General features: G+C 47.0%; 1 protein-coding gene across 1 annotated transcript in view; it reads right to left on the bottom strand.

Annotated features, from left to right (window-relative positions):
• LOC144168630 (alpha-(1,6)-fucosyltransferase-like) overlaps positions 1-23135 on the bottom strand; it is a 28861-nt gene extending 5726 nt beyond the window's left edge. Inside the window, exons 1-5 of the mRNA XM_077697576.1 lie at positions 22906-23135; positions 17157-17271; positions 14826-15069; positions 13173-13362; positions 2066-2236 (exon numbers count right to left, since the gene is read on the bottom strand). Of these exons, the coding sequence (XP_077553702.1) occupies positions 2066-2236; positions 13173-13362; positions 14826-15069; positions 17157-17271; positions 22906-23135 (950 nt within the window). The remainder of the gene's footprint in view (positions 1-2065; positions 2237-13172; positions 13363-14825; positions 15070-17156; positions 17272-22905) is intronic.
• Between the last annotated feature and the right edge of the window lie 440 nt (positions 23136-23575).

Here is a 23575-nt window from a genome sequence, read left to right as displayed (position 1 = left end):
AGTTCTTCACTTTCTTTCTTTCTTTCCAAATTCTTAATCTGTTTCAATGATCTACCACATCCTCCCCTTTGCTTTCCGAGGTTTTCTCGACTGCCAACCCTTATTTCTGTGTTATATATATATATATATATACATATATATATATATATATATATATATATATATATATATATATATATATAGGAAATGAGGGGCTCGTTGAAAATAACACAGAAATAAGGGTTGGCAGTCGAGAAAACCTCGGAAAGCAAAGGGGAGGATGTGGTAGATCATTGAAACAGATTAAGAATTTGGAAAGAAAGAAAGAAAGTGAAGAAAAAATGCCCGCCAGGTGGGATCCGAACCCACGACCTCCAGAATATCGCACCAGACCGGTATTCTGGAGGTCGTGGGTTCGGATCCCACCTGGCGGGCATTTTTTCTTCACTTTCTTTCTTTCTTTCCAAATTCTTAATCTGTTTCAATGATCTACCACATCCTCCCCTTTGCTTTCCGAGGTTTTCTCGACTGCCAACCCTTATTTCTGTGTTATATATATATATATGTAAGAGTGAAAGTAAGAATGGAGGAAGTATGTGAATGGAAGCACTCCACAATAGAGAGGAACCCAGGGAGTCAGGTCTGTCCAACGGTGTCTTTTTCCGGAAAGAGAGAGCGGGGGTGTCTTTGCTGGCGCACTCGACAAATATACGGAACCCTAGCCGTGTGCAGCGTCGCTGTAGTAGAATTTGCGACTAAGGACAGGAAACGAGCGTCTTGTAGTGGGGAAGGAACTCGGGTGTAGGACATTCTTGCTCAAATTAGGAATAAGCACCGGGGTTGGGCGGCGCATGTAAAGGTACGTGCGCACTAACGGCGCCGTGCCGTGCCCCGCGCCGTTTCCCGACGTCGGCAGCCGCTGGAAACCTGTTTTCGGCGAGAACGGCGCGTTTTACTTGCCGCAGAGCAAATGGATCAGAGACCCATTTCTGCCGTGCCGCAGAGCGCAAAGGCCACTGAGCGAAAGAGAGTGAAATGACGCGCTGGTCACGTCCGCGCCAACATGGGGCCAAATACTCTAAAAATTGGGCGTCGCTTTGAAACGACGGGGTAGCGCCTTGCAAATGCATGTGTTCTGGGGTTGGGGCCGCCGCTTTGGGGAAGCTGTGCACTCGGTGTGAGCCGCAGAAAAACACTGTGGCAAGGGCGCGAAACGACAAGTGAAACGATGGGGGCCAGTGGGTGTCGCTTCGCTCCCTTGCCACAGTGCTTTTTTGCGGCTCACACCGAGTGCACAGCTTCCCCAAAGCGACGGCCCCAATCCCAGAACACATGCGTTCCAAAGCGCCGCCCGGTTTTTAGAGAATTCGGCCCCTGTTCCCCCTTCCCTACCGCCGCTTTCGCGAGCGCGCAGTCTCGACAAGAGTGCATTTCGCCCAAGAGCTGCTCCGAAAAGCGGGGGGGAGCTCTCGCTCCCCTCTCGGGTGCACCACGGACTACCGTGGCGGCGAGTTGGTGTGGCCTTCACCGACGGCGCGGCGCTGCTTCGCTGGCGGCCATAGGCAGGGCGGCACGGCAAGTTCGACACTACTGTGCACGTAGCTTAAGGCAAGAACTGACTACCGGTGGACCAACAGGGTAACACATTGGCTACCGGTAGCCGCGAATACAAGCAGGGAAGAACAATGAATCCTATAGGGGGGGATGACAAATCTCGGAAAAAAGGGGATTTCAACATCGCACAGTAGGCGGAGTTGGAACTGTATGAAGAGGCTTTCGCCATGCAGTGGAAACATGTGGGCTGCTGCTGCTGATGGTGATGGTGATGTATGTATGCACGTATGTATGTATGCGCTTATGTATGTATGTATGTATGTATGTATGTATGTATGTATGTATGTATGTATGTATGTATGTATGTATGTATGTATGTATGTATGTATGTATGTATGTATGTATGTATGTATGTATGTATGTATGTATGTATGCGCGTATGTATGTATGTGTGTATGTATGTATACATGCATGAATGAGTGAATGTACGTTTGTATGTATGCATACATGTATGTGTGTAGCGTAGTCTTACTTTTGCCGCACCAGGGACACTACTGCCAGTCGATTGGTGTCGATGAACACTCTCTTTTCCTTCACAACCTCCAGCAAAGCCCGCTTGGCATAAAATTCTTCCGCGATCCTCATACAGTCTGCCACGTTCCGCATCACCAGGGTCCACTCTCCGTTGCCATCGACGTGTACCCTGCGAAAGCAGGTTGCATGGAGGCGTGTTATAAAGAAACTACGCACTCCGAATGTGAGAGCCGGAAACACAGAAAGGCGTAGCTGAACTACAGTGTGCTGCGCAGAGTAACCCCGTGTTAAATTCGGGGAAGAACAATGGCACAGTTGTGCGGTACCGTACAGATCAAAGGATCGGCGGACGCACCAGTGGCAGCGCTCACTCATGCTTAAAGGGAGACAGATAGCCGATTTTTGTGGAGAGCTTGTCATCGAGTTCATATGATAGCCGGAGCTTTATATACTAACGTGCTCGCAAGGAATTTCTGAATATACATGCGCAAATAACTCGAATTTTCCACCAAAATGTCTGAAATCTCAAAGGTGGCACCATGTAGTGTCTCAACGCGACACTACCATGCGTGTCTAGACATTTCTATCCATTTGAACGCGTGAGTCAAAAACTGCATGTAGGAACAGGAAATATTTCCCATCATTCTTGTTTTAGCCGGGGACATGTTTTTAGATACCTCTTGCAATCTCACGTGCAGTTAACAGTACAGGATGTTACATCGAGAAATGGAGCACTAAATTTTTTCTTACACGAACCGCTGCTCCCTTCGCGCTCAAAAATTCACATAAAGGTCGCATTTTTCAGTATATTTTGTTTGAAACCGGTAACAACGACGGTATTTACCTATTCGCTCTGAAAATGAATATAAAGGTTTTTGTCCAGAGAAAAATGGCGACCAATTTCGACGTGCAAGCTGATCTTAGAACGATGGCTCCACTGCTTGGGAAATAAAAAACGAAACGCGCGATGACGATTCACAGTATGAAGGAGCCAAATGAGATAGCAGACGATCAGAAAACCTCTTTTGACGATAGTTTATCATGACGACAAATAATTGAATACGATCTCATACGAATCATAGTAAAGTATTCCCGCGGTTCATCGTTGTGAATACCACTCATCTGGTTTCAGGTGGTCTGTCGCCTGCAGTGCCAGGTTACCCCCTAGACAAAAAGGCAGCCTTTTCGTCTGCAGTAAATGATCTCATGATGCAATGTCACAAGCACAGACACGCAAGCACAGAATAATAAAAGTAAAACACGAACAAAGCAACAAACGTGAACAAGGAATCGTGAGCCTCATTTCGGAAGGCGGAGTCACCTGGCCCAACAGATGACCTGGAACCAGATGACAGGTATTGACAACGATGAACCGCTGCAATACGTTACAATGATTCGTATGAGCGCTTATGCAACTATTTGTGGTAATCATGAACTAGCGACAAAAAAGGTTTTTTGACTGTCTGCTACCTCATTTGGTCCTTCCTTCCGTGAATCGCCATCGCGCGTTTCGTTTTGCATATCCCAGGTGGCGCCATCGTTACAAGATGAGCTTGTACGTCCAAATTGGCAGTCATTTTTGCTTTGGCGAAAATTTTTTTCATTTATTTTCCGGGCGAACACGTAAGTACCGTCGTTCTTCCCGGTGTTAAACAAAACAGAACACGTAATGCGACCTACGTGTGAAGTTTGAGCTTGAACGGAGCAGGGGTCCATTGTCCATGTCCAAGTGTTCCATTTGTCCATGTAACGCCCTGTATGTTGCCACATGGCTCACTATCATGGCTGCCAGCATTCCTTTGGTGGGACACGTATGACTTGTAGATCCAAAAAAATTGGATTTCAGAGGTTCTAGGGCGCTATCAGTGAACCCGTGTCGGGTTAAGGTGTTTGAAGTGATGCCCTTTCATTTGGAATAAAAAAAATATACTTGACAAAAATTGGTTGTCGGTACCTTTAAAAACTACGTACGGTAGTGAGTGGCCGTTATTGTGTGCTTCATCATCCATGCACCAAGAAACACTGCACTCCAATAATTGATTCTTTTGGGCAAGTTAGGGCGTATTTGTGGCAGTCAAAGCACTGTAACACAACGGGAGAAAACATCTCCTGGAGAGGAAGCCCTCCTGCCTGTATACGCATGTTGCATAGCTCTCTTTTCCTTGGGACGCCATTTCGTTGTCAAAAAATACTCCAAAGGAATAGTTAAGACAAAATAGAACTTTTTTAACCACGAAAGGTTTTTATTCCCGGATGCACGAAGATTTCGCTGACGTCATTTCCGTAAAGCAAGTGACGCCAGTGCAACGAAGCAAGCGGCCTGTAAAGGATGCAACCCTGAACATGGGGTCTTCTTGCGGGGAAGCAACCTTTACTACTAAAGAGTACGTTATGCTTAAGGTTTCCCGCTTTCGGGTTTTATATTTTAACATGAAAGTGTTTTCTGCCGCGATACCCCAAGATTTTAATGACGTCATATCCGTCACTGAAATGACGCCAGTACACCTTTGCCGAAGCGTCCCGCCAGCAGGACGTCGCTCGCCAAGTACGCCCACAAGCCAGCCGCTTACCCGCAAACCATTCTCAGCTGCAGGTTTCGTTGCACATTCTACTTTAGTGTTTTACTGATTCCTATGATAGAGGAATCAACCACAGTTTTTTTCGTTTGAAGGGTTTGCACCGCAGAATAAGTAACGCCAATTATGACGCAGAATTGAAATACATAAGGTAGACAATAACGTGATGAAAGGGTGGTGGGCCTGGTGGCTCACCAGAAGCTTCCTCGCACTTCCCATGTGACAATTGTATTATTTGCGGCCGCCGAAGAAAACCACGGCCAATAAACATGACTAGACGATTGTAGTTGGGTCTCCGGTTCCGTTTGATAACGAAGCCTGAATGCTACCACGGAATGCTATAGTACCGCTGACGGAAAAGGTTTGTGCACGATTTTGATCGTTTTTTGGGGGGGAAGTAAGTTTTTTGATGGCCAGAATTAGGATGAGCGGGTTATCAAAGGCCCATTCTTTTAAATTAGGGAGGCGTCTATGTTGTTCTTATGCTTTCTTAAAAATAGTGGTCGGAAATGTTCGACCGGGATTTCGTAAGGATACACCCTTCTTCTGCTTTCACAGATTTTCGTCTCCGAATTTGCCTTTTTTTTTGTTTAAGGGTTCCATTAAGACAGCATACACAGTTGATTTATTTGAAAGATTTGGTTTTTTCTAGTACCGTCAGAACTTGTCCGGCAGCAGACGATGCTTTCTTCACTGAGAAAGCCAAAGTTTTTTTTACTCTGCATCGCATGTTAGCGATATTGTATTAGAGGGAAATACCTAAAACGAATAGTTAATATGTTGGCTGTATTCCATCCTTGCACTCCAACACAACAGAAACCGGAACTAAGGCTGATAGGAGGGAGTGCAAAAACGCCCTTGTTTACCGTAGGCCTTCCTAAATGCGGTGCAACGTCGATCGGCGACTTCTTTCGTGCTCAGTTCACTTCCTGCCATACTTTTTTGCGGTTTATAGTAATGGTTTACTGAGGAATTTTGTATGACTCCACAACAGGGACACGTAAGTGCCCGTGCCAAGTATACCAGTTGGCCGGTGTCGTGGCATACATGCTCAGCGCGTAAAAATCGTCTGCATGACAGCGGAGTTTCGCAGCGTCGGCCGACGGTAGTTTGGTATACGGTGCGTATAGTATATTTATCTGTTCCTTCGGAACTTCTATCGCTTACTCCGCCATTCTCTATGCCATAATAATCATGCACAGAATCTTAAGCGCATATAGCTTGTTCCACAAGCGTATAATTCCTGTTTAACTTGCACTTCATTTTGTCGGTCTCAACCAATCGCACAAGCCTTCCGTAACACGTCATAGCTCTAGAGCGGGGAAGTAGCTTGTGAGTCACATGTCTATTTTTTGTTATTCTCATTATATAGGTCATGCCAGTGAAGTTTGTGTTAAAAGTGGCATAAGCGTTATACTAAAGAGTCAATCTATCGAGTAACCCAAACTTGTATTTTGCCTTCACGGTTCATTTAAGTTTTTTTTTTCCAACAGCAAAACAACCGTGGTAAGGATTTCGATGTGTTGTTACGTTCCAAACCCAGAACAGGTGAAGAGAACGTGCTACACGTAAGTTCATGTTGTTATTTTTTTTGCCTTTTCATAACGAGGAAGTCATTGTTTGATATGTGCTCTGGCGCCCCTTAAACACGCGTTAAAACAGGGCATGCTTTTTATGATACGGAATTTTATGCTAGTCTTCACCAGAACAAAGATTAGGATAAAATTACCGCAATCTACGACAACATTATTCTAGATAGCCTCTGCAACGGACCCCTGAGATTGACTTCAAATGATGCAAATAGTTGCCTAACACTGGCAGAAGGTGAAAAGCTGAAATGGCGAAGATTGCGACGCCGTATATCTTGCAACGAAGTGTTTAGAACGTGACTACCACTCACCAATAACGAATTTCGAACGGGGAAAACTGATGATTTTAGGCTATTTTGTACCCAATGTATTCACGGGCTGACAGCATCTTTTTTTAACCCAGGGTAACGTTTGGCTGGCTAGTGTAGACAGGCTAAATGACAACCTAACAACGGCAATAACAATGTGCCGCAGCAGTAGGAGAAACAAAATCCAGGAAACAAATTAGAAAATTAACTCAGAAAATGGATGAACTAACTGCGAAACGTAACAACATGAAAGTGTCGAGCAATGCCGATCAGACAATCAGCAGAGCTCTTGACATTGACTATCAGATGTAAAACTAACGACATTCATGCGTACAACATTGCATTGGTCGAAGAAATGCTGGAAACAGGAGGAAGCTTAGCAGCAACTAAGAGAAAGCTACATATCGGTAAAGAAATATTGTACACACTCAGAGACGAACAAGTTAACATAACGCACAGCATGGCCGAGATGATAACAGTAGCAGAACGATTCTACACCAGGTTATACGCCAGCGACGTTAAACCAGGAGCAACTATTGAGTATAGAAGCTTAGCTCGCGAAATCCCGCTAATAACCAAAGACGAAGTTGAAAGGCTTTCAAGGGAATGAAAAGAGAAAAAGCTGCACGTCCCGATGGCATAACCGCAGATCTACTAAAAATGGGAGGAGATATTGTACTGGAAAAGCCTGCTGCGCTATTCTCGTTATGCTTAAATACATTTAAAGTGCCCATATCCTTGAAGAATGGCAATATAGTTCTAACTCACAAAAATGGAGATAAAGACTTCAAAATTACAGGCCCATCAGCCTACTCAGTTATTCTTGTATTACAGCGCACTACAAACAGGACACAAGGAAGGACGCATACACAGGGCTGACTAACAACTGAAGAGTTTATTGGGAAAGTGAACATATATATAGGATGCAAACAAACACAAACCATTATCAAGTGTGAACAAAGTATGCACTCTCATCTCATTGACAGTTGGCCAGAAATTTTAGTTCTTTTTGTGATAGGGCTACAGAAGGCATGCTGATGCACTTGTCACTCTGCCGATGAATTTCGAAGACCTCGATGATTTCTCGGGTGATCTTACGATTTCCTTTTCCTATCAGCCTGCACTTATCGTACTGTGGTTTGCACCCGCACTGCTTACAGTGGGCGGCTAGGTGCCCCTCCGCGACAAGCTTTTCTACTTTGTTGTGATGCTCCCGAAGCCGGTCGTTGATACATCTTCCCGTTTGTCCTATGTAGCTCCTCTTGCAGTCCAAGGGCAATGAGTATACTACTTCCTCCTTGCATGCCACAAACTGATTGTGGTGCCTCGTGCCACATTCCCGACGCTTCCTCTCCCTTGTGTTTACTTTTGAGCACAATCGAATAAGTTTTTCCGGTGCCGAGAACACTACATTCACGCCTGCGCGCTTGCCCGTCTTTTTTAGATTGTGCGCAACTGCGTGGATGTACGGCACTACAACTACATTTTTTTTATCTTTTTCTTGATTTGCAGCTTGATTATCATCTGAAACCTGCTTGCGAGCTGCTTTGAGCGTGGCCTTTGCAACCGTCAGTAAAAGATGCGAGGGGTACCCTGCTGCGCGAAGGCGGGTGCCCTGTTGTTGAAACGCCACTTCCGTGCGATGAGCACAAGTCTTCCGCAAAGCACTTTCGAAAGATGACTTAAGCCCCTCTTGACAAGCTTTGAATGCGCAGATGAAAAGGAGAGGATCGGTTTCATGCTTCGTGGCTCATAGCACCAGCAAGTATGTGACTCAGAAAAATGTAACCTGAGGTCAAGAAACCTTATCGAATCCCCTTCGGCATCTCGTACGTCACCTCAAGGGGTGCAAGGTTCCGTCTGAAAACATTAAGAACTTGATCAACACCGGAAAGAAACTTGTCTCCGTCACAATCTACAATCACCAAGTAGTCGTCAACATACCTGAATATTTTTACAACGCTAGACCCTTGCAAGCGCATGCTCAAAATCCTATCGTGATACGCGAGAAAAATATTGCTTAAACTGGGGCACACGCTGAACCACTACAAACTCCATTCTTTTGGATAAACACATCGTGTCCCAAGTTACGTAAGTTGATTTCAGATAAAAGCTGATTAGGTTGATGAGGTGTGCCCCAGTTTTAAGCAATATTTTTCTCGCGTATCACGACAGGATTTTGAGCATGCGCTTGGAAGCGTCGGGAATGTGGCACGAGGCACCACAATCAGTTTGTGGCATGCAAGGAGGAAGTAGTATACTCATTGCCCTTGGACTGCAAGAGGAGCTACATAGGACAAACGGGAAGATGTATCAACGACCGGCTTCGGGAGCATCACAACAAAGTAGAAAAGCTTGTCGCGGAGGGGCACCTAGCCGCCCACTGTAAGCAGTGCGGGTGCAAACCACAGTACGATAAGTGCAGGCTGATAGGAAAAGGAAATCGTTAGATCACCCGAGAAATCATCGAGGCCTTCGAAATTCATCGGCAGAGTGACAAGTGCATCAGCATGCCTTCTGTAGCCCTATCAGAAAAAGAACTAAAATTTCTGGCCAACCGTCAATGAGATGAGAGTGCATACTTTGTTCACACTTGATAATGGTTTCTGTTTGTTTGCATCGTATATATATATATGTTCACTTTCCCAATAATCTCTTCAGTTGTTAGTCAGCGCTGTGTCTGCGTCCTTCCTTGTGTCCTGTTTGTAGTGCGCTGTAATACAAGAATGTCGAAATACCAACTCGCCCATCAGTCCACACTCGTCTACTCAGTTATATACCAGCTTTTTGCCGAAGTAATATTCTACCGCATAAGCGGCACCCGAGACTACCAACATCCCACACAGCAGGCTGGGTTTATTAAGGATGCTCAAGAATAAATCATATTCATGTCATCAATCAAGTAATAAAAAAATTCGCAGAGTACACCAAACCTCTTCACATTACATTTTTAGACTAGGAAAAAGCGTTTGATTTAGTACACACCACAGCAGTGCTCAAAGCATTAAAAGACCAGCATAAAGCAAACCTAGACTTCTAGACGACGTACTACATAAAGGATGTACGGGCAGGATAATTCTTTGCAAGCAAAGCGACAAATTCCGTATCCGAAAGGGAGTGAGACAGGGAGATACCGCATGGCCAAAACTAAGCACAGCATTGCTAGAGGGGGTATTCAGGGAGCTTGATTGGAAAAGCATCGGACTACAGGTAAACGGGGAATACTTGAGCTATTTGAGATTAACAGACGACATAGTTTTGCGAAGTCAGTCTGCGGAACCCATGAAAAAAATGCTCCAGGAACTGCTATCAGAGAGCAAAGCCATGGGACTAAACATAAATGTGAATAAATCTAAAGTGATGAGGAATAAACATAGTGAAAGTGTCCTTTTCAGGCCTTGGAACAGATCGCTAGAACATGGCCTCCGAGATTCCCCCGCGCGCGTTTTGCTCCGTTCGTCCCAATCACCGTGCGCCACAGCCAAATTTTGTAAGCGTGCTGGTTCCCCCGCGCTCCGCCAGGCGGCAGTGCGCACCTAAGCATCGAATGCATCGTTCAGCCCGTTCGGCCGCTGTTTATGCGGCATTTGGCAGCATGTCAACGCTGCAGTTTTTCTGGTCTTGACACGAGTGTATTTGCGAGTTTATTGGCCGCATTTCTGCTCAGCTCCTGCCCAAGATTCTGACACAGAACACCTGTAATGGATATGTCCTTCATTGGAACAGGCGAGAACTCGACACCTTTGAGGCACAGGCCTCCGCACTTGCAGGTCGAGCCCCCCGATGTTCCTTGATTCATAAAGGGGCCCCACCACTGCTCCCTCGCGCTCTTCCGCTCAGCGAAAGCCAACATATAACTATAATATACGTTTTATGCCATGAGGCATACAATTGCATTGAGAAAAACAGCGGCCTATCGTTGTTGGCTGATTCTGAGCGAAGGTACGCAACCGTCGAGCACCCCACGTACGGCAGCACCAGATATATACAGCCCTGCATTTCTAAATTGGCGGAGTTAATATAATTGATCGCTGCAAAGCGTGAATAAAGATAATTAGTCGAACGTAATTTACAAAAAATCAAGAATACCCAAAGTAGAAAAATAAGAAATATAGAAGTGATATCAACAAATTCAAACATATAAATCGTATACAGCTCCTCCACAAAACACAGAATAATAAAGGAGCAGCCAAAATATAACAAAAACGTGAATAAAAAATCGCGCGAACAGACGAACCTTGAACGCCCTGCATTTGCACAGAAATGCATAATAGCGCGAATAGAGATACTTGATCGAACGGAATCTTAAAAACAAAAAATACAAAACCTAGAAAGAAATTATAAAAGTGAACTTACAAATTGAAAAATATGAGTTCTATACATCTCCCGCGCAAAGCGAAGAAAATAATAAAAAGCTCGGACAAAAATTAACGACGGAAACAAGAATAAAAAAGTCATGAAAGTGACCAAAGTGTAATTAACGCCGTGCATTTGCGCAAAAAATGTATGATTGGTGGAGTTAACATGTGTAATTAATCGTTATAATAGTGTGAAGGGAGACGGTTGGTCGTACGGAATCTTAAGAGAACCAAAAGCAGAAAATAAATTATAAAAGCTAGCTTACAAAATAAAAAAAATATCGCATTCATACCCCTTCTCCAAAAAAGGAAGACCAAGAAAAGCACTGAAAACAACTACGGAAACGCGTACAAAAATATCGCGAAAACGACCAACCGTGTAAACTTCTGCCTTTGCATAGAAGTGCATAATTGGCACGATAAGATATTTAATATCTTCAAAATAGCCCAAACGGAGTTAATAATTGAATGTAACTTGAAAACAGAAAAGACAACAAAAATAAGAAATAACAAATTTTAAAAGTGATCTTACAAAAAAAAAAAAAACAGCGGAGTTAGCACATTTAGTCGTGAGTTTATATGGAACCACCAATCTAGCTGAGCCATCTGCGCGCCCAGGAATACAAGGAAAAAGCATTCTCAATTGCAGACACAGAAAAATAATAAGCCGCACATCCAACGATAATTATGCAGCTTTATATGCTACGGTGTATCGTGTAGTTTTTACAGACCATAATAAGTTTTTTTAACTGCCGCGCTATGCGCTGCGCTGTATGTCTCTTGTCCTTGTGTCGTTCGTCTTCTTTCTAAATTTGTTGAGCTTTAAATTTGCACGATGGAATAAGGAAATTCGGGGGCAAGGAATGGACTCGAGCAGCGCAGTACAGGAGCGGTCGGAGGTCAATGGGAGAGGCCTTCGTCCGGCAGTAGACCTAAGTAGGCTGAGGACGGGGAGGAGGAAAAACTTTATTGCGAGCCTGGTGTGTGGGAGTGGCTCCTCAGTCCAGGAGACCATGGGACGATTTTGCTGTCTCAGCCCTGGACACCAGGAGTTGCTGTTCATCCAAGCCGGCGCTGGTCGTCAGGTTCTCCCACAGCTCAGGGAGTGGAAGGAATTGGGCTGATGATGAAAACATTATGATGAAAACATTTGGCAAGGTACTTTTTTTTTTTCACTTTAAGTGCTTAGGAGCAGGTTGATTTGGTTTGATTATTATAGGTTTTAACGCGCCGACGCAACGCAGGCGATGAGGCGCAACGTAGTGGAGGGCTTCGGATTAATTTTGACCACCTGGGGATCTTTAACGCGCGCCGAAATATCGTGCACACGGGCGTTTTTGCTTTTCGCCTCCATCAGAAAAGCGGCCGCCTTGGCCGGGAATCGAACCCGCGTCCTCGTGCACAGCAGCACAACGCCTTAGCCACTGAGCCACCGTGGCGGGTACTTAAGAGCAGGTCAAATTACAAGTTCATTTATTAGCTAATCGGGTTAAAGAGCGTGTTCCTGCCACTTGCCTTTTATATTCATGTTACTAGCACGATCTACACGAATGAGGTGTAGGTTACGCTCCTGTTGTGGTCTCAACAACCATCGCGCGTGTTTAAAGGGGCCCTAAATAGGCTGCCAAATGTTACGATTTTGCGTGCGCAGTCACTGGAGTACTATCCAAGGAACGTCATCCCGCAAAAATTGTTTAAATTCGTTAAGTATTAGCCGAGTTATCGCTCATTAAAAGGGGCCGCCCATAAGGCCTGGGGCTCTCCTCCTCTAGTAGCTCCTCCGAAGCACTGTGGAAGCCGCGACGTCACCGACCCGGCGCAAGACCACCGAGAGAAACAGGGCAATCCATCACCCTCCGTGATGTACGTGCAGTCATTGGCTGCGCCAAGCCCCGCGCGCGCTTTTTTTTTTTAGCACTCGACGCGCATGCTCCGCCCACCAGATTCCGGTTGCACGGTGAGCGCTGTCGCTGTAATTCGCGTTCGCGGCGCCGCACTGGGCAGTGTCTCGTGCGTCATAGAGGCGCGTCAGAGCCGGAAAGAACTGCGTCAGAGCGCGCCAGTGTGGCGGCAAGGTATGGTTGGTGAGCCAGGAGAGAAAGTGAAATCTTTTTTTCGTGTTTGTGCGGCCCCTGCTTTACGCAGAGGTGTAATATTTGGTACACGTTGTCGTGAAGGGGTACTCTAGCGATTGCGCGATTGAAATGGCGATCTTCGGAAGCCTATTTAGGGCCCCTTTAATGTTGCTGCATGCTGCGTAAAAGCAGTTCTTACCCAACAATAGGATGTTTGTAACCTTGGCGATCCTTGACCTCGGAGATCGCAGCAGCAGTGACGTTGCTGGGCCGCAGAATGTAGGCCATTATGTGACCGAACCACCACGCGTACGGATCTCCGTGGCTGACCACCAAGGTATGCACGAGGGTCGCCGGCAGGTCGACTATGCTGCGGCGCTCCAGGGCGACTGAAACAGCGCCGAATGGAACGAAGAAAAAAGGCAAGTCGCACAAGTCTTTCATTTAGACTATTAATTTTTGTTTCGTTTATTCTGGTTGGCTTCAAACTTTTGCGGGTCCCAATAATGAAATGGCAGTCGGCCGTTTCAAGAGACGGTCATATAGAGAGTATGAAACCCGACTGAGCGAGCCAGCAGGTAGACCAGCGGAGCTATTTAGCACGCGACATAGAGGTTGCACAGAATTCAGGCGAAAGGTATGCGCCAATTTATTTCGCTCGAGCGTTGGCGGCGGTCATTCCTAAGAAATAGCCTCGGTGTCGGGCGCAATACATACAAGCAACTGTAGTCATACATCTTGCCGTCGTCGAACGCAGTTAAAGCAGGTTCGTTCAGGAAAGATCCATGTTCGGGCTACCGGACGCAGTGAACGGCAAGAAAAAGCACAGACGCTGCTCAGCGCAGTGCCGCGGTGAACTTTGATGCAACCAGTGCCTCCTTGTATCATTTTTGGATGGCAGGCGTCCTTACCCCTCTTCCCTCTCTGCGCACCCCCTCCACTCGGAACGACCACTGCGAAGCACAAGAAGCGCTGGCTTTACCGTGGCTGAGCTTGTCATTACTCTTTCCCACTATCCCCCTCTGCGCAGCCCTCCCCTTGGAATGAACGAGCGAGTAGACGCTTTCACTGCGGAAGCCGCCGGCGCTGACAACAGGTTAGTTTGATGGGCAAAGCGGGGTCTGTGGCGTTTCCGTCTACACTTAAAAATGGCGCGACGGTGTGTTCATTAGTGGCGCATAGCGCCGAGAACGCAGAGTACGATGACAGGAGAGCATGTACGCTCCAACACACGCACTTCTTCTCAACCTTGTCTCCACTCAGGCTATAGCAGGTGACATTTCGATTGACACATATGTATCAACAGATCAGGGCATGATCGGTGGAGCGGTACGATCATAGGTGACAGGGGCAGCTCAACTTGGTCCTTCCCGGATTACTGAGTAGCGGCTCGTAATGGTGATATCGATGTGCCGTGGCGTACGTGCGGAAAACTATCTTTAACCTGGCATACGTCAATGTTGCGGGAAGCATGCGTTACCAGCACGTGCACTGCTTCGCCACCCCTCGCAGAGAATCGCAAAGGACCGGCGGAGATTTCTTATTGCCTCAATCGGTCTGCTTTGAGCCCATGGACTTCTCTAGATGTATTTCTGGGAAGTCAATCGATTGATTGGTTGATTGATTGATTGATGGATTGATTGATTGATTGATTGATTGATTGACTGACTGACTGACTGACTGAATGGCTGACTGATTGACTGATTGATTGATTGATTGATTGATTGATTGATTGATTGATTGATTGATTGATTGATTGATTGATTGATTGATTGATTGATTGATTGATTGATTGATGCAGGTCAGGCACTCTTTGTGCAACGACTACCTGTTGACCCGTTGGAAGGGTAACCTTCGGCGACGGTGGCGTCGGCAGCGGCGCGCTCGCAGGCGGGCTCGACAAGAGGGAGGAATGCGTGGCTCCACTGGTTGAGGCCCGTGGTGTGCTTCCAGGCGGCGTCGTCCAGCACCACCGTCCGTCCGGTCTGCAGTCCCGCCACGAAGCACCAGAGGAGGTCGTGCAGACCGGCGCCCATGCTGCCACCGTTGTCCACTCGGCAGCGTAGCTTGTGCGCCTTCTCGCAAAGCACGGGGTTCTGCGATCGACGCCCGAGGCGTGTACTCGGCGCTGTAATAATCTGTGCACTTTGCCAGACTCCAGAATGGGCTTCACGCACCGAAGATGGATCGCACGGGGGCTACTGCGGATTAATTTAGACCACGGGGGGTCTTTAAAGGGACCATGCATGAAGACAAAATAAAAGTTCGGCTTACTACAAAGACTGCTTTGTCCTAACAACAGCATCAATTTTAATTCAAACGGGGAACAAATAACCTAGACATTAATTAACGCTGATGCAGCAGCAACGACTCGCGACGTATACTTTCTCGCCCAGCCGTTATAACGCCACAGCGATTGGTTTGCAGAATTAGGGGCCGCCGATCAGAGACCCCGACAAGAAACATGGCCGGAGATTGTGTTGGGTTCGGTGATGCTCCTTGATCAAGCTTGACCATGCCGTTTTATTATGCCACTTGAACAATAACTTGCAGGTAACTGTGTTAGTGTTTCCCCTATGACGTCAATGCCGACGTCATGTAATGCGAAATATGAAAGCTTTTATTTATATTTATTTTCTGGGGGGAGAGGACAACGTTTTTTGGGACGGAATGGAGTTTAGGGTATTAAACCAAAGGCTAGTTCTCTCAATATAAATAAAGTTGTATTTTGTCATCATGGTTCCCTTAACGCGTGCCGAAATCTTTCCACACTGGTGTTTTCGTTCTTCGTCTCGCTCAGAAAAACGGGTGCAGTGAATAGAATCTAACCCGCTCCCTGTGTACAGCATTACAGCCAATGTTTTGCTGAGCACGAGGTCGCGGGTTCGATTCCCGGCCGTGGTAGCCGCTTTTCTGATGGAGGCGAAAAGCAAAAACGCCCGTGTGTACGAGATTTAGGCGCACGTTAAAGATCCCCAGGTGGTCAAAATTAATCCGGAGCCCTCCACTACGGCGCGCCTCATCTCCTGCGCTGTGTCGGCGCTTTAAACGCCACAATCAATCAATTACAGCCAATTTGACGCAAACAGAACAGTATGCATCTTGTCCTCAAATACAATGGGTGAAGCTGGGGGATGGGCTATGAAAAAACACTTCCATAGCTAATCCAGCAAGGCTATTTGTGATCGCAGTCTGGGGAAAAAACGGGACATACTTTATGAAAGCAAATGGGTCGGAGGCTGCCGGAATGAAAGCAGCGTTAGGCACTTTTTGGAAGCACGAGGCAAACAATTTAAGCTCTCAACGCATGTTCCACAAGTAATCTTGCACCGTGGTCTTTTTCACCCCACACGCACGCTGAGCGGAAGCTCTTTCGAGTAGCTGTCGGTGAACAGCAAAGTTGGCATGCGGCCAGCATGTAAGGCATGAGTGCCGTGTTGTGTCGTCATCCGCTCTTTTTTCTAGAGGATGTTTTGTATGTATGGATCATCTTTTCAGCCCGGACAAATAAGCTGACCTACGGTTTGTTAACTGCTCCCCTCCACACACACACGCCAATAAATTAAAATATTTTTCTCGTGGCGTTATTGCAAATTGCCTAATCTAAGGTACCGTATTTTCGCGATTCTAAGCTCTCTCTCTCTCTCTCCCCCCTCCCCCTCCGATACTAAGCCCCTCATCTACCTTCCGGAAAAGTATTGGAAAAGAAGTTTGTATGCGAATTTAAGCACCCCATTTTCTAAGCAACCATCGCGAGGTGGATTTCAGACGCATGGAAGCGGGCCCACATTGACGTTGTGGAAAAGTAATATATGAAGTTTTCAATTACAAACCACTTCGACAGCACAGAAGATGACCTCTTGGAGGATACTGAAAGTGGCGGCCAACGCGGCACAACAGGCTAGAATGGTAGGGAGGGTGACTGAGTTTCATAGGTAAGCCAATGGTTAACTGTCTGTACCTATTTTTTTTAAATGTTCGCCAGAGGAAACAATATTCCTTGCACCCGCCTCGTCGAAATACGACCGCCAAAAAAAGTTGCGGGGGTGGTGTAATTTAGGTTTTTTTTAATGTAAGCACCCCCCTCACTTTGGGCATAGCGGTCGTGGTGCTTACAATCGAGTAGTATATACGGTATTCGCCATGTCAGTGAATTTGGGTTTCGCAATAAGCAGCACGTTACCTGCAGGTGTTGAAGCGTCATTCGAACAAATTCACTGGCTTTCTGCAGCTTTTCAGCCGCCTTGAGCACGGCTGGGTCAGTTTCCTTGATGACTGCGACATCAAACTCCATAACCCTGCAAAAAGGCCGAGCAAAAAATTAACCCACGATTGCGAAGCTCTCTACCACAAAATTTGAAAACAGCTCTTTCGGTATTTTCTTTTTGCCTATAATAAGGCTAAGATTTTCAGGGCGACATGCAGTTGTATGCAGTTAGAAATGGCTATTCTTTACAACGACACAGTGTTGGGCTATGTTCAGACCAAAATTGCGCGAGTGTGTACGTTGGCATCGACAAAACATCTGATGCAGTTGCTCCAGAGCTAGTGTAAACGCCTCCTCCTCCTCCTCCTCCTCCTCCTCTGCTTCTTCTTCTTCTTCTTCTTCTTCTTCTTCTTCATAATTATCATCATCATCCCCACCACCATCATCATCATCATCGCCGTCGTCGTCGTCGTCGTCGTTGTCGTCGTTTCTACGTACCCACCAACAGCCCATGGCCTTTAGCGGTGGTGCAAAGTATGAAACACAAAAAGTTAAAGCAAACACAAACAATTTAAATATGTAGTCTGAAACGAAGAAAAATAAATATAAGGAGAACGAGAAAAATGCGATCAGTACACTTGAGTCAAAACAAGCTTAAATGCAAATTGTTGTTAACCATGTCAAGGTGAAAATGCTCTGCAGCTCCTAGTACATTGTAGGTATCTTTTAAAAAAATGTACACCATCTTCCCCCGAGGGGAACCATGGGGTAGATGCGACGCATTGGGGGTTGCCGTTGCGTTTCCGTTATGTTAGCGATGTCAGCGTGTGGATTGCTGTTGTTGTGTATCCTATTTACGCAGCATGTTCACCCCCGATGCGTCGCATCTACCCCATGGTTCCCCTCGCGGGAAGATCATGTAAATTTTTAACCGAGCGCAAGCTGCGCGCTAACGCAGAGCTGGCACGGCGATGGCAGCGAGCGCAGCCGAGCGCAAGCGTGGCCTCCGCGATTTGCTGCCGGCGGCGCGCCGTTGCTGGCGCGCCGCCGGCAGCGCCGCCGGCAGCAAAACGGCGCGCCGCCGGCAGCAAATCGCGGAGGCCACGGCGCAAGCTGCGCGCTGACCGCGCTGATGCACAGATGGCGCTGCGGTGAGAGCGGCGGAGCGCGCAGCTGCCGCGGCGAGGAGAATGGGGGAGGGATGCGGACTACGCCGCGACAACGACGCGGGACAAGGCGAGTGAAAGAGATGCGTTGCATCTAAAAATCATACTTAAACTGGCCGCTAGCACGACTCTATTATTACACCAAGTTTCATCTGCTTGTCATAACCAGTTAGTCCCCAGTGACGTTGTAAACTTCATAGGATTCCTGCCTGGTGTTGATACACAGCTGTCTACGGAGGGAGTATGGTTACTGAAATGCTGTAGCTCTTGTTTTGTGGAAACTTTCCCAAAAAGAAATAAATAAAAGTGAATTTAGGGCTAATTCTAAGGAAGTTGTGTGTATGTGTTTTATTTGATTGATATAATAAGTGACCATACCTCACTCAACATAGTTATCTACTAAGACAGCCTCACCGGTCTGTCCATTTTCACGGTAGTGGAAAGACTAATTACTTTCTCCTGTTACAATTAAGAGAATGCTCGTTCTCGTGAATACGTTCTCGTGACATGTTCATGGAGAGGAGTGTGTAGTGACAACCCGCACTGTTCACTCGACGGGGGAGACGAGATGCAGTTGACACCTTGCAGTCATAGCCGTGAGGGGTGGTGGTGCACCGACCTCCCAAAGGTTCCTACGGACACGGGGTTCCTTTAAATCGAGATACTCGTAGAAGTAAACTGCAGCCATTTATACCGCGTGCGGGTTCGTTTCGTTTAAAATGAGTCAAATTAGCGATCCCTCAGGGCAAATAGCCTTTGCGTACTTGGTGATTTCGATCTCTCGGATGCATCTGTGTTAAATTTCTGCGTTGCTTTCTTTGCCAAAGATTTGTTGCACGCTGCAGTAGCGGTTGTTTTCTATACACATGAACAGGGTTGCGTTTTCTGGCTCGCACGGCGTACCACGTCCAAACTGTTTTAAATACGATCGCCATGACAGGGCCCTGTCCCACGTTTTTCAACAATTCTTGCTTCGGGCTTCTGAGGTCAGGAAATGATTTCGCATGGGCGGTGGGAGGTTTTAAAGTTTTAGCGTATAATTAGTTTCGCGTAGGGGAAATTCGGAAAAAAGTACCAGTGGGCATAAGCTGAGTTACGCCCGTGTCTTTCTTTCTTTCTTAGCATTCACCGCTCAGTATCGTAGTCGCTGTGAATCACGTGACGCGAATTGTACTTGTCACTATGCGCAGTTCATGCACAGAAAAAAATGGCCAGCACAGCTGAGTGGCAGTACACAATGCAACTCCGTGTTTTACAATGCTTGTAGATATCCGGGCGTCGCCGAACGGGCCCCAGGCACCACGCCAAAGAAGGAAGACGTCGCGACTAGGGTAGGGAGAGGGAAAACGACCAAACGAGTCACATGTCAAGTGAGTAATCAAAGCTGCCATCACCTTTAGCTTGGTCCCAGATTGATCTGATAACATTATGCTAGGGCACGCTTGCCGGGTATTGGATCCCTACAAACACACACTGCCTGGCTGCGCGTAGACGGAAGGCGAGGCTTGGGAGCAAAGAAAAAGATGGAGTCTTAACTATTGTGTTTGCCCACTGAACAAACGTTTCCGCGGAGAGAAACCATGGTACATTTACGGTGACAAAAAAAAAAAAAAGAGACTGCCTCAGACCAAAGCTAAAACGCAGTCTCGGAAGGCGTCAGTGGCGTGCTTGTAAGACAAAATATCAGCCCCAAATTTCAGCCACAGAATCTAATTTGTAAATTTAATCTATATTTGGCACCAAGGTTAAGATAGTTCTGAGCCGCCAAGTGAAGAAAGAAAAAAAAAGTGGTTGATCTCTCTTTCATAGGAATCGGTGAAACATGAAAGGGAGATGTGCCTTAACAGGATCATTTGAATGTTTATTCTGCATCGATATGAACTTGCACATCGCTGTTTATACCACACGCGCTCGCAAACCATTCGAACGAAACCGAACGGGTTGCCAGCGAATAGTTTGGTGAACTCACGGTCCGCTGCAGCGAACGAGCATGATTTGCGGGGCCGACTTGTGAGTGTTCTTGGCGAGCGACAACCTGCTTACAGGTCGCTTTCTCAAATGTGCGATCACTGCGTCTCTGCCCCGTGGAGTGTACGCAGACGGTTGCGTTGCGACGAGCTCAGCTGGCGCCAACTGTCGGAGCCCATTAGCATCGTGATGCACTACTTCGCTTCACCTCTCTGAGACGGCAGCACCACAGAAATAGAGGAGGCTATAGGAAAGTTATATGGCGCGTTCATACGGCTGTCTTCGCTTCAGCTCGTAGCGCAGTCGGGAAAGCGCCTGGCACCTCCCGTAGCGGCGACGCAGCCCCCGGCTCGAATCCTGGCGCAGCCGCGTTTTTCTGGCGATGTCGTTTCCGTGACGGATGTGACGTCAATCAGATCTTGGTGGATCCCGGCATAAAACACTTTCGTGTTAAAATCACCCGCCACTCCACTCTGTGAAGGTGGCTGTCCAGCGAAGGTGCGCGGGTTGGGGGTTGTTAACGCAGCGCTTCCCCGGCGAGTGGGCGTCGGGCTTTCGTGTCTGCGTTCAGGTCGTTAACGAACCGCAGTCTGTCGCATTTCAGCTCGATCAGAAACGAGGATAGAGACGCTCTCTACAACCTGGCGTACACGCCTTCGAACTCTACCGAGTTGGCACCTTGGCGTCAAAGCCGCTTGGCGTCATTCACTGACTAATGATATGCATCGTTGGTTCTCGCTCCTCGCTTACGTGCAGTCTCGCAGGAACGCTCGTCGGACGCCACATTACGCAGTCGCCGATTACATTTGAGTCGCTGTTATAGGAAACCGGTCCCGTGGCGTTTTAACTGCAGAGCACTTTAGGCGCTCGCCTTGCTGTCCCAGCTCGCTCCGTCAACCCAAGTATATAGAGCACTAAGGCGGCGCCCCAGGTAACGCTGTTGTTCGCGGCGTACCCCAAGAGACTTCGAAAGCCAAGCGGTTTATATATATTCATAAACATTCCAAACTCGTGAAAGGCTGGCGCTTGCCATACATCTTCCCGTTGTTTAGCGCAAAGAAAGCTATAGGTGCATTTGAGGAAAAATATGCGTGATTAACCGGCATCGCCCGCGTTCTCTTAGTTAAGGACGCCAGTTGGGTTGGTTTTTACGATAGTAAACGCAAAATGTGGCAGTGCCACGCCGACACGTGCGGGGAGAAAATCACAGAGAACAGAACTCCCGCTGGCGCAGTTTCAGACAGGGGGCGCACGAGCACTGCGTGCGTAGGCGGGAAATTTGAATTGCATGGGGTGGTAGCAGTAAGCGGATAACGGCGGTACAGCCCATTATGGCGAATCACTGCTCTGTACTTCCGACAGCTTTCAGATTGAGTGGAATGGCTTCAATTTTTTTCTTTATGGTTTGCCCAAAGGGACCCTGCAACACTTTCGATAAACGCTTTCACTCTTTCCTTCGCGTCTGAAACCTGCCAAAGCTACAGGTATCGGCAGCACGGAGCGGCACTGCGTGATTTGCTCGTCGCACCAGATAGGCCTTCCGTTTCTGCTTGGTTTTTGTGGCTTTATTTTTAACGTTGCTGTTGAAAAGCGTTCATTGCTGCAACTGAAGGAAGACCGGCCAACAGCCCCTACATGGCCTCAGTGACGTAATTCTAGCCGTCGAAAAACGTCAAGACCGGAAAAGAGAAAAAAATCTTTTGAGCGAGTTTACAAGTTACCTGATAAGCGTAGCGCAGTAATTTTTTTGCTGATGTACTTTGCGACCCCCTAATCTAAGTACTGGGTCTGTTGGGTGACTACATTTTGAAAACATTTAAGAGTTTAAAAAAAGTTGACAAAAGTTTTGCAGGGCTCCTTTAACTGTGCAACGCACAATGTGGGAAAGACGGCTGAAAAAAAAAAAAAAAAAAAAAAAACAAGCTTACACCGATGTTTTACCGTTGGCTTCACACCTACACACGAATGCATTGCTAAAAAACGCTTTTCAGGGGCAATACAAGTCGTTCTATATCAAAATATAAAGGCGCGAATACCTTATCGGTGTAACTCGGTCTTTGTATGGTGGTTTTCCCACATCGCGTTTCTCCGCGGTTACGCCATAAAATGCCGCGTCCTAGCCATGGACAGTATCCTAGCCATAGAGAGCTTCTCTGCGAAAACTGTCTAGGCGCACTTATTTTGTTTTTAATTGTAAGCAATGAAGCTTAATTATAAGCACCCGCTATACATAGAACGTAGACATATATAGTGCTTTTATCTATGTAATAAATACGTAATTTTAGCTTCTAACCCTTCGGTATACGCGGGGAACGTCTACGCGAAGAACCCTTCTCCGCGCACCCCAGATTTTGGCCACGATCGGTGCCTGTACGGCTTTGAGTAGTTGGATCTATAAATGAGTCACACGTGTACAGCGAGATAACGGTACCGTTCCTTCATCGCTCTTGGCGTTGCCTCCATTCCCACCATTTCTCTTCGTTCCGTATTTCAGTACTGGTGTCCACAACGCATCATCACCTCATGCTGCTCCTCACCATCCTAGGAGGGAAGGGCCGTGTTATGCGTGTAGATTTGTAATGGCGACTGACCAGAGGTATTCGAGGGCTCTGAAGACCATCAGTCGCGTGTGCCTGGGATCCACTTTGCCGCTGCTGTACGCCTTGATCAGGTCGCCGCTGTTTGCGTAGATCGGTTTTTTGGGCTTGAACTCCCAAATTTCTTCCGAGGTGCTATTTTTGCTGAAGGTGGCGGGAGGAACCACGTGTCGCACCAGGAAGCCCCTCATGGAGGCCAGGCTCTCCTCGAGCCTCACAAGCATCTCCGTGTGTCTGTCGTCCTTATCTGCAGCAAAAGAAACTGTGCTTTCACGTCGGCTCTCACCGATGGTCGCCCATTAGATCCTCCTAGGCGATACAGAAGTTTTGACTAACGTGTATAATGCTGGGCGTTTGCCCGCAAATAAGAGGGTTGAGTTGATGTAATAACTATTTTATTGCTTAACATGAAACCGCCTCCACTGGTACGCAGTCAAGCAGTTCCAAGCAATACTAAAATTTACCCTTCAATCGGGAGCGATGGTTCTGTGTGCTTACCTAAAATGAAAGCTCAAGAAAACAGGGTAAATCGAATGGTGTGTAATCTTTTGCGTGAGCGCTTGTTATATATATATATATATATATATATATTGGGGGGAAGGGGGGCTAATATGCTGATAAAATACTCATCGATACGAGAACACAGTACTACTATGTGTACGAC

Source organism: Haemaphysalis longicornis, unplaced genomic scaffold (assembly GCF_048455015.1).
Source record: "Haemaphysalis longicornis isolate Haplotype H1 unplaced genomic scaffold, Haemaphysalis longicornis Haplotype H1 scaffold_2, whole genome shotgun sequence".
Taxonomy (NCBI): Eukaryota; Metazoa; Arthropoda; class Arachnida; order Ixodida; family Ixodidae; genus Haemaphysalis; species Haemaphysalis longicornis.
This window is presented reverse-complemented; position numbering and strand designations above follow the sequence as displayed.